Below are 13,725 nucleotides of genomic sequence, written 5' to 3' on the forward strand. Positions count from 1 at the left end.
AATGTTTGGGATTCTCTACAAAGATCTTGTGAGCTCTCCAAACTCGGAATTGTTCCCAGCAGGTGTGGCATCCTCAAGGAAGATGTCACTCATGACTTACTGCCTCTCCTGACTGACACGTAGCTGTAGCTCCCTCCCCAATCTTCCTTCCCCGTGAGTGGGATGTAGACTCAGAAATGACCCTCTATTCTCTGTCCTCCAGAGTAGGGCTTTGGAAAGGGCAAGGGAGAGGTTGGAAATCAAATCTGGATTGTTTGATCTCTCCAGCACTTATTTTGGTTTGTTCCCACCTTTTCGCATTCCTCTCCCTGAGGTATCCTCTCTCCCCAGCACAGGGAGTGACCTATGTCTGGATTCTCTCTTTATCCTTCCAGGAGATGGGATGCTGAGTGAGAACAAGGAGAAGAATCCGCAGCAGGAAGATGCTGAGCAAGTAGAACCACGTGGGACATTAGCAGGAAGAACCAAAGGGAAAGTTTCTTGGAGTTGTGCAGAGGCAAAAGCCTGTGAGAGTCAGCATAGGCCAGAGAAAAGCTTCCGTAGCGACTCAGATGTTATTAGACATGAGAGAATTAACATGGGAGAGAGACCCTACACATGCCTTGAGTGTGGAAAAAGTTTTAGTCAGAGCTCAAACCTCATCACACATCAGATAATCCACACAGGAGAGCGACCCTACACGTGCTTTGAGTGCGGGAAAAGCTTCAGTCGGCGCTCAGACCTGATCAAACATCAGAGAGTCCACACCGGAGAGCGACCCTACACGTGCTCTGAGTGTGGGAAAAGCTTCAGCCAGAGCTCGAGCCTCAACAAACATCAGAGAATCCACACAGGAGAGCGTCTCTACACATGCCTTGAGTGCAGGAAAAGTTTTATAAACAGATCACACCTTCTCGCACATCAGAGAATCCACACAGGAGAGCGACCCTACATGTGCTCTGAGTGCGGGAACAGCTTCAAACTCTACTCTCACCTCATCACACATCTGAGAATCCACACAGGAGAGCGGCCATACACATGCCTTCAATGCGGGAAAAGCTTCAGCCAGAGGTCACAGCTTACCACACATCAGAGAATCCACACAGGAGAGCGACCCTACACGTGCTCTGAGTGTGGGAAAAGCTTCAAACACAAGTCACACATGTTGGCACATCAAAGAATCCACACTGGGGAGACACCCTACACATGCTCTGAGTGTGGGAAAAGGTTTAGTGGGAGCTCAACATTCAGCATACATCAGAGAATCCACACAGGAGAGAGACCCTACTCATGCTCTGAGTGCGGGAAAAGCTTTTGTTGGAGCTCAGCTTTTATCAAACATAAGAAAATCCACACAGGTGAGTAACGCCATAAATGTCTTGACTAGGGCTCACCAAAGAATTTTTGTAAAATACATTAGCTAATGCCCACAGTTTGTACCATTTTCTTCAGTGTGGTCTCTCAGCTCCACGTGAGTTGCCGGCCTCTGTCTTTTCCATCTCCCCACCTCCCACTGATTTGCGGTGAATCCCATCATCCTTTATCAACTCCTTTGTCTTACAAATCCTGGGAGTGTCCTCCCCTGCCAGAAATATCCATCAGTGCCAGGTGGGGGAGATGGGTTGACCTGGACTAGCTACACTGAGGTAAAAACTTACCCATGCCTTGTCTCCACTGGGATTGTGCATGGATGCAGTGGCTCATCTTAGCGATCTAGTTGTAACAACACAACTACATTTGCAGTGCAGACATAACCCGGGTACAGTGGCTGGGGTTAGCTTTCTCCCCTGAGCTCACCTCCATCATTTCCCCTAGTCTAGACAGACCCCGAGCATCACATTGATACTATTCCCCCATTACAAAGTGATTGTTAGTCACCGTGTTCCCCTTGGGGACAGACTGTCTCAATCCCAGTTGTTCTCACCTTGCTCAGGGTTGTGCTGGACAGAAGTATTTTTTCTACCATTTTCCTCAATTAAAATAGATTGAAATAGAACAAAGAGCAGGAGTGGGGTAGGCAAAATGTGTCATTTCAGCCTCTGTGACTCCTGAAGGAGACAGGGTGAGTCAAAGGGATTCCCTCCTTCCCCGTCACTGTCACAATCCCTCCTTGCCCCAGCAGCATTAGCTTCTGTGTAAGCCACAATAGTGTTTATCCTCCCCATGTTCTATCCCTGGACCTCCCAAAGTGTCACATGATGCCATGTTCTGAGCGCTCTCTGTGCTTAGGTGTCACACTTCGATCCTAAATCCGACTCACTGGGGCTAAAGATGAAAGTGTCGCATGCCTGGAGGGGGAATTTGAATGGATCCCAAAGACAGAGTAATCATTCTGTGCTTTCATCTCTGCTTCCATCTCTTGGCAAAGCTGCTTCTGGCCTTTTTCCTGCTGAGCATGGATTGTTTGCAGATGAGAAGGTTGGCTGTTTTCCCCCTGTGACGAGTGTCGGTCGGTCCTCCGAGCCCCTAGGGGCGATGGAGAGCAATGGTCTCCGTGGCAGGCCTCAGCCACACCTCCCTGGCGTTGGGGAATTAGCGGGGAGGTGGGCCGTCCGGAGTCAGTAGCGCGCCCCTCGGGCAGGGGAGCGCCGGCCGGAGTCAGTGGCGCCCCTCAGGCAGGGGAGCGCCGGCCGGAGTCAGTAGCGCGCCCCTCGGGCAGGGGAGCGCCGGCCGGAGTCAGTAGCGCGCCCCTCGGGCAGGGGAGCGCCGGCAGGAGTCAGTAGCGCGCCCCTCGGGCAGGGGAGCGCCGGCAGGAGTCAGTAGCGCGCCCCTCGGGCAGGGGAGCGCCGGCAGGAGTCAGTAGCGCGCCCCTCAGGCAGGGGAGCGCCGGCCGGAGTCAGTAGCGCGCCCCTCAGGCAGGGGAGCGCCGGCCGGAGTCAGTAGCGCGCCCCTCGGGCAGGGGAGCGCCGGCAGGAGTCAGTAGCGTGCCCCTCGGGCAGGGGAGCGCCGGCAGGAGTCAGTAGCGCGCCCCTCGGGCAGGGGAGCGCCGGCAGGAGTCAGTAGCGCGCCCCTCGGGCAGGGGAGCGCCGGCCGGAGTCAGTAGCGCGCCCCTCGGGCAGGGGAGCGCCGGCAGGAGTCAGTAGCGCGCCCCTCGGGCAGGGGAGCGCCGGCAGGAGTCAGTAGCGCGCCCCTCGGGCAGGGGAGCGCCGGCAGGAGTCAGTAGCGCGCCCCTCGGGCAGGGGAGCGCCGGCAGGAGTCAGTAGCGCGCCCCTCGGGCAGGGGAGCGCCGGCAGGAGTCAGTAGCGCGCCCCTCGGGCAGGGGAGCGCCGGCAGGAGTCAATAGCGCGCCCCTCGGGCAGGGGAGCGCCGGCAGGAGTCAATAGCGCGCCCCTCGGGCAGGGGAGCGCCGGCCGGAGTCAATAGCGCGCCCCTCGGGCAGGGGAGCGCCGGCCGGAGTCAATAGCGCCCCTCGGGCAGGGGAGCGCCGGCCGGAGTCAGTAGCGCCCCTCGGGCAGGGGAGCGCCGGCCGGAGTCAGTAGCGCCCCTCGGGCAGGGGAGCGCCGGCCGGAGTCAGTAGCGCCCCTCGGGCAGGGGAGCGCCGGCCGGAGCCAGTAGCGCGCCCCTCGGGCAGGGGAGCGCCGGCAGGAGTCAGTAGCGCGCCCCTCGGGCAGGGGAGCGCCAGCCGGAGTCAGTAGCGCCCCTCGGGCAGGGGAGCGCCGGCCGGAGCCAGTAGCGCGCCCCTCGGGCAGGGGAGCGCCGGCAGGAGTCAGTAGCGCGCCCCTCGGGCAGGGGAGCGCCGGCCGGAGTCAGTAGCGCGCCCCTCGGGCAGGGGAGCGCCGGCCGGAGTCAGTAGCGCCCCTCGGGCAGGGGAGCGCCGGCCGGAGTCAGTAGCGCCCCTCGGGCAGGGGAGCGCCGGCCGGAGTCAGTAGCGCCCCTCGGGCAGGGGAGCGCCGGCCGGAGTCAGTAGCGCCCCTCGGGCAGGGGAGCGCCGGCCGGAGTCAGTAGCGCCCCTCGGGCAGGGGAGCGCCGGCCGGAGTCAGTAGCGCCCCTCGGGCAGGGGAGCGCCGGCCGGAGTCAGTAGCGCCCCTCGGGCAGGGGAGCGCCGGCCGGAGTCAGTAGCGCCCCTCGGGCAGGGGAGCGCCGGCCGGAGCCAGTAGCGCGCCCCTCGGGCAGGGGAGCGCCGGCCGGAGCCTGTAGCGCGCCCCTCGGGCAGGGGAGCGCCGGCAGGAGTCAGTAGCGCGCCCCTCGGGCAGGGGAGCGCCGGCCGGAGCCAGTAGCGCGCCCCTCGGGCAGGGGAGCGCCGGCCGGAGCCAGTAGCGCGCCCCTCGGGCAGGGGAGCGCCGGCCGGAGTCAGTAGCGCCCCTCGGGCAGGGGAGCGCCGGCCGGAGTCAGTAGCGCCCCTCGGGCAGGGGAGCGCCGGCCGGAGTCAGTAGCGCCCCTCGGGCAGGGGAGCGCCGGCCGGAGCCAGTAGCGCGCCCCTCGGGCAGGGGAGCGCCGGCAGGAGTCAGTAGCGCGCCCCTCGGGCAGGGGAGCGCCGGCCGGAGTCAGTAGCGCCCCTCGGGCAGGGGAGCGCCGGCCGGAGCCAGTAGCGCGCCCCTCGGGCAGGGGAGCGCCGGCAGGAGTCAGTAGCGCGCCCCTCGGGCAGGGGAGCGCCGGCCGGAGTCAGTAGCGCCCCTCGGGCAGGGGAGCGCCGGCCGGAGCCAGTAGCGCGCCCCTCGGGCAGGGGAGCGCCGGCCGGAGTCAGTAGCGCGCCCCTCGGGCAGGGGAGCGCCGGCAGGAGTCAGTAGCGCGCCCCTCAGGCAGGGGAGGGCCGGCAGGAGGCTGTTGCGCGCCCCTCAGGCAGGGGAGCGCCGGCAGGAGTCACTAGCGCGCCCCTCGGGCAGGGGAGCGCCGGCAGGAGTCAGTGGCGCCCCCCTCAGGCAGGGGAGCGCCGGCAGGAGTCAGTAGCGCGCCCCTCAGGCAGGGGAGCGCCGGCAGGAGTCAGTAGCGCCCCTCGGGCAGGGGAGCGCCGGCCGGAGCCAGTAGCGCGCCGCTCGGGCAGGGGAGCGCCGGCAGGAGTCAATAGCGCGCCCCTCGGGCAGGGGAGCGCCGGCCGGAGTCAATAGCGCGCCCCTCGGGCAGGGGAGCGCCGGCAGGAGTCAGTAGCACGCCCCTCGGGCAGGGGAGCGCCGGCAGGAGGCTGTAGCGCCCCTCGGGCAGGGGAGCGCCGGCAGGAGGCTGTAGCGCGCCCCTCGGGCAGGGGAGCGCCGGCAGGAGGCTGTAGCGCGCCCCTCGGGCAGGGGAGCGCCGGCAGGAGTCAGTAGCGCGCCCCTCGGGCAGGGGAGCGCCGGCAGGAGTCAGTAGCGCGCCCCTCGGGCAGGGGAGCGCCGGCAGGAGTCAGTAGCGCGCCCCTCGGGCAGGGGAGCGCCGGCAGGAGTCAGTAGCGCGCCCCTCGGGCAGGGGAGCGCCGGCAGGAGTCAGTAGCGCGCCCCTCGGGCAGGGGAGCGCCGGCAGGAGTCAGTAGCGCGCCCCTCGGGCAGGGGAGCGCCGGCAGGAGTCAATAGCGCGCCCCTCGGGCAGGGGAGCGCCGGCAGGAGTCAATAGCGCGCCCCTCGGGCAGGGGAGCGCCGGCAGGAGTCAATAGCGCGCCCCTCGGGCAGGGGAGCGCCGGCAGGAGTCAGTAGCGCGCCCCTCGGGCAGGGGAGCGCCGGCAGGAGTCAGTAGCGCGCCCCTCGGGCAGGGGAGCGCCGGCAGGAGGCTGTAGCGCGCCCCTCGGGCAGGGGAGCGCCGGCAGGAGGCTGTAGCGCGCCCCTCGGGCAGGGGAGCGCCGGCAGGAGGCTGTAGCGCGCCCCTCGGGCAGGGGAGCGCCGGCAGGAGTCAGTAGCGCGCCCCTCGGGCAGGGGAGCGCCGGCAGGAGTCAGTAGCGCGCCCCTCGGGCAGGGGAGCGCCGGCAGGAGTCAGTAGCGCGCCCCTCGGGCAGGGGAGCGCCGGCCGGAGTCAGTAGCGCCCCTCGGGCAGGGGAGCGCCGGCAGGAGGCTGTAGCGCGCCCCTCGGGCAGGGGAGCGCCGGCAGGAGTCAGTAGCGCGCCCCGCGGGCAGGGGAGCGCCGGCCGGAGTCAGTAGCGCGCCCCTCGGGCAGGGGAGCGCCGGCAGGAGTCAGTAGCGCGCCCCTCGGGCAGGGGAGCGCCGGCAGGAGTCAGTAGCGCGCCCCTCGGGCAGGGGAGCGCCGGCAGGAGGCTGTTGCGCGCCCCTCGGGCAGGGGAGCGCCGGCAGGAGGCTGTTGCGCGCCCCTCGGGCAGGGGAGCGCCGGCAGGAGGCTGTTGCGCGCCCCTCGGGCAGGGGAGCGCCGGCAGGAGGCTGTTGCGCGCCCCTCGGGCAGGGGAGCGCCGGCAGGAGGCTGTTGCGCGCCCCTCGGGCAGGGGAGCGCCGGCAGGAGGCTGTTGCGCGCCCCTCGGGCAGGGGAGCGCCGGCAGGAGGCTGTTGCGCGCCCCTCGGGCAGGGGAGCGCCGGCAGGAGGCTGTTGCGCGCCCCTCGGGCAGGGGAGCGCCGGCAGGAGGCTGTTGCGCGCCCCTCGGGCAGGGGAGCGCCGGCAGGAGGCTGTTGCGCGCCCCTCGGGCAGGGGAGCGCCGGCAGGAGGCTGTTGCGCGCCCCTCGGGCAGGGGAGCGCCGGCAGGAGGCTGTTGCGCGCCCCTCGGGCAGGGGAGCGCCGGCAGGAGGCTGTTGCGCGCCCCTCGGGCAGGGGAGCGCCGGCAGGAGGCTGTTGCGCGCCCCTCGGGCAGGGGAGCGCCGGCAGGAGGCTGTTGCGCGCCCCTCGGGCAGGGGAGCGCCGGCAGGAGGCTGTTGCGCGCCCCTCGGGCAGGGGAGCGCCGGCAGGAGGCTGTTGCGCGCCCCTCGGGCAGGGGAGCGCCGGCAGGAGGCTGTTGCGCGCCCCTCGGGCAGGGGAGCGCCGGCAGGAGTCAGTAGCGCCCCTCGGGCAGGGGAGCGCCGGCAGGAGGCTGTAGCGCCCCTCGGGCAGGGGAGCGCCCGGCAAGAGTCAATAGCGCGCCCCTCGGGCAGGGGAGCGCCGGGGTAGGGGAACGCAGGCCCACCCAACTCCACTGCGTTCCAGCCCAGGGCCCCGACAGTGGCGGGAGGCGAAGGTCCCACCGCTGGGTCAGCGGGGCAATCCGCACCCGCTGACCAAACACACCCACCCCACGGTGTAGTTGGGCCCCTGGGCTACTTCCTACCCGGTCTCTCTCAGGCGGGTCGCTCCGGTCGCTCCATCTCCTCCGGGTTTTCCGCTGCAGGCAGCTCTTGAATCTCCATCTCCTCTGGGTAATCCGCTGCGGGCAGCTCCGGTTCCTCCGGATAACCCGCTGCGGGCAGCCCCGGTTCCTCCGGATAACCCGCTGCGGGCAGCCCCGGTTCCTCCGGATAACCCGCTGCGGGCAGCCCCGGTTCCTCCGGATATTCAGCGGCCGGCAGCCCTGGTTGCCACCGGCCTTCCCCCCGGTAGGGCTCCTCCTTGCCCAGGGGTTCGCCTGGGTCAGCAGCAGGCTTGCGAGGGAGCAGCCGGCAGCCTGTGTCTGTCTCCCTCCCTGGTGCTCTCCTCACTGGGCAGAGGGCCCCGCCCTTTGTACTTCCTGTCCCACCCTTCCCCTTCCGGGGATTGGCGGAAGCTCGGCCCGGCCCCGCCCACTCAGGCCCAGAGGGTGGCTCCTTACCCTCTGGTTCGGAGGGGAGCCACACTGGCTCCCTACACCCCCCTTATGATGAAACTAAATCTTTTGTAAGTAACATGACTCAATAATAATGAGGTGGCACAGAGTGAAGGAAAATTGAATGGACCAGAGGCGAACGCAATGGGAGAATCTGTTTTGATTTTGAGTTATCAGATATTATCTGCTCTGGAATTTAATATTATATGAAAGTGTCTTCTACCGCTCTGTGTTGTGTGTTTTTCTCTCTGTCCTGAAGGCGGTTTGGTTTCATAAATGGAGGTTACCTTTGTTTGACAGCATGTACCTCAGATTTATTGGGGACTTTGAGACAAATGACCGCTTGCTAAAATGATAATATCTTATTTTATATGTGTCTTTTCCCCACCCCTGTGTGGTGACATGGAGGAAGTTCAAGTGCAGTTCAATAATTGGGAAAGAAGACTGCAAACTATTGGGCATGCTCCCAAGGAAACAACCATTTTAAAACGTGTACTCTGAAATAGTGAAGAGAGGCATACCACAGATTGTGCAACGAACTGAAGTAACTGGACACGTTCACACTTGTTGTGGGTACATTATGAATTAAAAAGAAGAGATGTCCAATAACTAGGCTTAATCAATTGATTAATCAATGATTATTAGTCAAAGATTAATACAGCTTAATACAGAAAGGAAGAGTACCTACATTACCAATCCCTGTGGAAGACAGGATTACAGTGCTCACAGTGTCTGAGAGATTCTGTGCTTATCCCTCCTGTATTTATACCTAACTGGGGGGAGTTTCACAATTTTCCCTACATCACTTTAGCTAATATTTTCTCTATTTTCTGTGACATGTTTTTCATAGATAGTAATTGCTACACCTTCCATGTAGGGGATATGTTGTAAGTTTAAACACGACATATATTTTATATTTTGACGGTTATGCAGATATTAAACAAAAGCACAAGACTAGAATTTTGTTTTGAACATTCCAGTCCTAGCATTACTTATTTTTCTGTTATGTTTGTGCCTAGCCCTGAAATTACAATACTTCACCTATCTCTTTCTGTAACGTAAATAAAAAACACAACCTCCCTAGGCAATTTATTCCAGGGCTTCACCACCCTGACAGTTAGGAAGTTTTTCCTAATGTCCAATCTAAACCTCCCTTGCTGCAATTTAAGCCCATTGCTTCTTGTCCTATCCTCAGAGGTTAAGAAGAACAATTTTTCTCTCTCCTCCTTGTAACAACCTTTTACGTACTTGAAAATTGTTATCATGTTTAGTCTTCCCTCATAGGTCATGTTTTCTAGACCTTTAATCATTTTTGTTGCTCTTCTCTGGACCTTCTCCAATTTGTCCACATCTTTCCTAAAATGTGGCACCCAGAACTGGACACAGTACTCCAGTTGAGGCCTAATCAGTGCAGAGTAGAGTGGAAGAATTCCTTCTCGTGTCTTACTTACAGCACTCCTGCTAATACATCCCAGAATGATGTTCACTTTTTTTTGCAACAGAGTTACACTGTTGACTCATATTTAGCTTGTGGTCCACTATGACCCCCAGTTCCCTTTCCGCAGTACTCCTTGCTAGGCAGTCATTTCTCTTTTTGTATGTGTGCAACTGATTGTTCCTTCCTAAGTGGAATACTTTGTATTTGTCCTTATTGAATTTCATCCTGTTTTCTTCAGACCATTTCCCCAGTTTGTCCAGATCATTTTGAATTGTAATCCTATCCTCCAAAGCACTTGCAACTACTCCCAGCTTGGTATCGTCCGCAAACTTTGTAAGTGTACTCTCTATGCCATTATCTAAATCATTGATGAAGATATTGAACAGAACTGGACCCAGAGCCGATTCCTGCGGGACCCCATTTGTTATGGCCTTCCAGCATGATTGTGAGTCACTGATAACTACTCTCTGGGAATGGTTTTCCAGCCAGTTATGCACCCACCTTATAGTAGCTCCATCTAGGTTGCATTTCCCTAGTTTGTTTATGAGAAGGTCATGCGAGACAGTATCAAAAGCCTTACTAAAGTCAAGATATACCACATCTACCGCTTTCCCCCTATCCACAAGGCTTGTTACCCTGTCAAAGAAAGCTATCAGTTTGGTTTGACAGGATTTGTTCTTGACAAATCCATGCTGACTGTTACTTATCACCTTATTATCGTCTAGGTGTTTGCAAATTATTTGCTCCATTATCTTTTCAGGTACAGAAGTTAAACTGACTATTTGTAATTCTCCGGGTTGTCCTTATTTCTCTTTTTGTAGATGGGCACTATAATTGCCCTTTTCCAGTCTTCTGGAATCTGTCCTGTCTTCCATGACTTTTTAAAGATAATCGCTAATGAGCTCATCCCTTGTAGATGCTGCAAATATGTATAAAATGAAATCAGTGTTGAATGTGAGACAGCTGCAGGATTATACCTGTTTTTCATAAACACCCCAAAATCCCTGGGTTACAGGGATTCTGATCCAGGCCTGAATTTAGTCTCTATCTTAGATATGTGGCACCAGATTAAATAAATAAACCAGGCATGTTTGGGGAAGCTATTCCTCACTATCACTACTGACATTTGGTGTGGTTTGGTAAGGATGCTAATCCGGAGAAGTGTCAAGTTACCCCAACCAAGGCCCAAGAACTCAGGTAGAAATAGCAGATACCGAGTGGTTGATTTTCACCCCAGAGGTGGAAACTATGATATCCCATGACACAGCTAAACTATTTATTTTCAGAACACTACTTCTTAGTTCAGGGGCATTCATTCTGTTGCCAAAGGATGCCATGGTTAAACTGGGAGCAATTGTCCTTTGCCATTTGGGTTGAAAGCTTCATGAGGCAAAGAGAGAAATAATTGATGCCTTCAGCGTACATTCCTTCACCATCTGATGGCCTTTTTGGACAAGGAGCACTTCCATGCTGTGCACGTGATGATGGTCAGTGAAGGACTGAATGTGTCAGGCTCCAAGTTCGTACTGCAGGATACAGGAATGTTGAGTCCCAGTTCTATGCTTTCGTCTCTTAGCTTCGCTCTTGTGTCTTATGCATTTGTATCACTTCTCCACCTCCTGCTTCCTTGACAGATTAGAAAATGTGAAAATAAAATACAGGTGGTTTTCTCATGATGCAAATCTTCTCACATAGTATGAGACCCCTTCCGCCAACGCTTACAGCAGAAGACAGCGGGTATGTCTACACTGCAGTGTAACCCCAGCTTAGTGGGACTTGAGTCAGATGACCCATGTGAAGAAACCCCGGGCTTGAGTGTCTGCAATAGATTTTAATCCTATGTTAAGACTTTTCTAACCTGTGCTGGAACCTAGCGCTCTGGCGTCCACACAGCAGTGCGCAGACCCGAGTCAAAGTAACCACATCCCGAAGTCCCTTGTACCCTCATACCCCAAATGTGGCTGCTCTAGCTCTTGGACCATGGTGTACTGTGTGAAAATTTATTGGCCACCTCTCTGTCATGTGGGGAAGGGCTTTGGCAGGGGAGAGGGTGGAAATCAAATCCTGTTTTGTCTCTCCTGCACTTATTTTGGTTTGTTCCCACCTTTTCCCATTCCTGTGCCCGAGGTTTCCTTTCTCCCCAGCACAGGGAATGACCTATGTCTGGATTCTCTCTCTGTCCTTTCAGGAGATGGGATGGTGAGTGAGAACAATGAGAAGAGTCCCCAGCAGGAAGATGCTGAGCGAGTAGAACCACGTGGGACATTATCAGGAAGATCCAAAGGGAAAGTTTCTTGGAGTTGTGCAGAGACAAAAGCCTGTGAGAGTCAGCATAGGCCAGAGAAAAGCTACAGTAGCAGTTCAGATGTTATTAGACATGAAAGAATGAACACGAGAGAGAGACCTTACCAATGCCTGGAGTGCGGGAAAAGCTTCAGATTGAGCACACACCTTATCGCGCATCAGATAATCCACACAGGGGAACGACCCTACACGTGCTCTGACTGCAGGAAAAGCTTCAGTCGGCGCTCGGACCTGATCAAACATCAGAGAGTCCACACAGGAGAGCGACCCTACAAGTGTTCCGAGTGTGGGAAAAGCTTCAGCCAGAGCTCGACCCTCAGCAAACATCAGAGAATCCACATGCGAGAGAGATCCTTCACATGCCCCTGAGCGCGGGGAAAAGTTTTAGACAGGACTCGGCTTTTATCAGACATAAGAGAACCCACACAGTAATGCCGTAAATGTCTTGTCTAGGGCTGGACCAAGATTTTTTTGTAAAATACATTAGCTAATTCCCACATCGTTTGCACCATTTTCTTCAGTGTGGTCTCTCAGCTCCACGTGAGTTGCCTGCCTCTGTCTTTCACACCTCCCCCTTCTTTGTGGTGAATCCCATGATGAAGGCTACGATTTAGTCATGGGTATTTTTACTAGAAGTCATGGACAGGTCATGGGCAATGAACAAAAATTCATGGCCTGTGACCTGCCCATGACTTATACTGTAAATACCCCTGGACTAAATCTTAGGTGTTGGGGGAGGGGCTCCAGGGCGCTGCAGGTGCCGGGGGGAGGTCTCCGGGGCGCTGCAGGTCCTGGGGGGGGGCCTCTGGGGCGCTGCAGGTGCTGGGGGGGGGCCTCCGAGGCGCTGCAGGTGCTGGGGGGGGCCTCCGGGGCGCTGCAGGTGCCGAGGGGGGGCTCCGGGGTGCTGAAGGCACTGGGGGGGGGGCTCTGGGGCACTGCAGGTGCTGGGGGGGGCTCTAGAGCACTGCAGGCATGGGGTGGGGCCTCCGGGGCTCTGCAGGCGTGGGGGGGGCACCTCTGGGGCACTGCAGATGCTGGCAGGGGGCTCCAGCCTGGGGCCCCGTTGCTGTTGCTGCTGCTTGGGGCAGAGAGTGACCTGGGGCCCACTGCGGCTGCTCCGGCAGCCCCCGGAGCCAGCTGCCTGGGGCTGACCAAGCAGCAGTCAGTGCAGCTTGGGCGGCCCCAGGGTCAGCCACACCAGCCACTGCAGAAGTCATGGGAGCTCCCGGAAAGTGACGTAATCCGTGACTTCTGTGAGCTTTGTGAAAGACTCTCAGCCTTGTCTTTATCAACTCCTTTGTCTTATAAGTCCTGGGAGCGTGTCCTTGTCCTGCCAGAAATATCCATCAGCCCCAGGTGGGGGAGATGGCGCTGACCTTGACTAACCACACTGAGGCAGAAACTACCTTGTCTCCACTGAGATTTTGCATGGACGTAGTGGCTCATTTTAGTGATCTTGTTGTAACAACACAACTACATTTGCAGTGCAGACATAATCTGGGTACAGTGACTGGGGTTAGGTTTCTCCTTGACCTGAGCTCACCTCGCTCATTCTTCCTACTCTAAACAAACCATGAGCGTCACGACGATACCATTCCCCCATTATAAAGTGATTGTTAGTCATCGAGTTCCCCTTTGGGGACAAGTATTAGGGGGTAGCCGTGTTAGCCTGTATCCACAAAAACAACGAGTCTCGTGGCACCTTAAAGACAAACATATTTATTTGGGCATAAGCTTTCGGGGTAAAAAACCATTTCTTCAGATGCAACTGAAGAAGTGGATTTTTACCCACAAAAGCTTATGCCCAAATAAATCTGTTAGTCTTTAAGGTGCCACCGGACTCCTTGTTGTTCCTTTGGGGACAGACTGTCTCAATCCCAGTTGTTCTCACCTTGCTTACGGTTGTGCTGGACAGAAGTATTTTTTCCACCATTTTCCTCAATTAAAATAGATTGAAATAGAACAAAGAGCAGAGCAGGAAAAATGTGTCATTTCAGCGTCTGTGACACCCGAAGGAGACGAGGTGAGTCAAAGGGATTCCCTCCTTCCCCATGACTGTTACAATCCCCTCTCACCCCAGCAGCATTAGCTTCTGTGTGAGCCACAATAGCGTTTATCCTCCCCGTGTTCTACCCCTGCACCTCCCAAAGTGTCACGTGATGCCGTGTTCTGAGCGCTCCCTGTGCTTAGGTGTCACACTTTGATCGTAAATCAGACTCACTGGGGCTAGAGATGAAAGTTTCAATCCTGGAGGGAGAATTTGAATGGATCCCAAAGACAGAGTAATCATTCTGTGCTTTCCTCTCTGCTTCCATCTCTTGGCAAAGCTGCTTCTGGGCTTTTTCCTGCTGAGCTGGGATTGTTTGCAGATGGGAAGGTTGGCTGC

General features: G+C 58.2%; 1 protein-coding gene across 1 annotated transcript in view; it reads left to right on the top strand.

Annotated features, from left to right (window-relative positions):
- LOC102939094 (zinc finger protein 436) overlaps positions 1 to 12,124 on the top strand; it is a 34,914-nt gene extending 22,790 nt beyond the window's left edge. Inside the window, exons 5-6 of the mRNA XM_043525786.1 lie at positions 375 to 1,337; positions 11,224 to 12,124. Of these exons, the coding sequence (XP_043381721.1) occupies positions 375 to 1,337; positions 11,224 to 11,708 (1,448 nt within the window). The 3' untranslated portion in view covers positions 11,709 to 12,124. The remainder of the gene's footprint in view (positions 1 to 374; positions 1,338 to 11,223) is intronic.
- The last annotated feature ends 1,601 nt before the right edge of the window (positions 12,125 to 13,725 follow it).

Source organism: Chelonia mydas, chromosome 11 (assembly GCF_015237465.2).
Source record: "Chelonia mydas isolate rCheMyd1 chromosome 11, rCheMyd1.pri.v2, whole genome shotgun sequence".
NCBI classification, from domain to species: Eukaryota; Metazoa; Chordata; order Testudines; family Cheloniidae; genus Chelonia; species Chelonia mydas.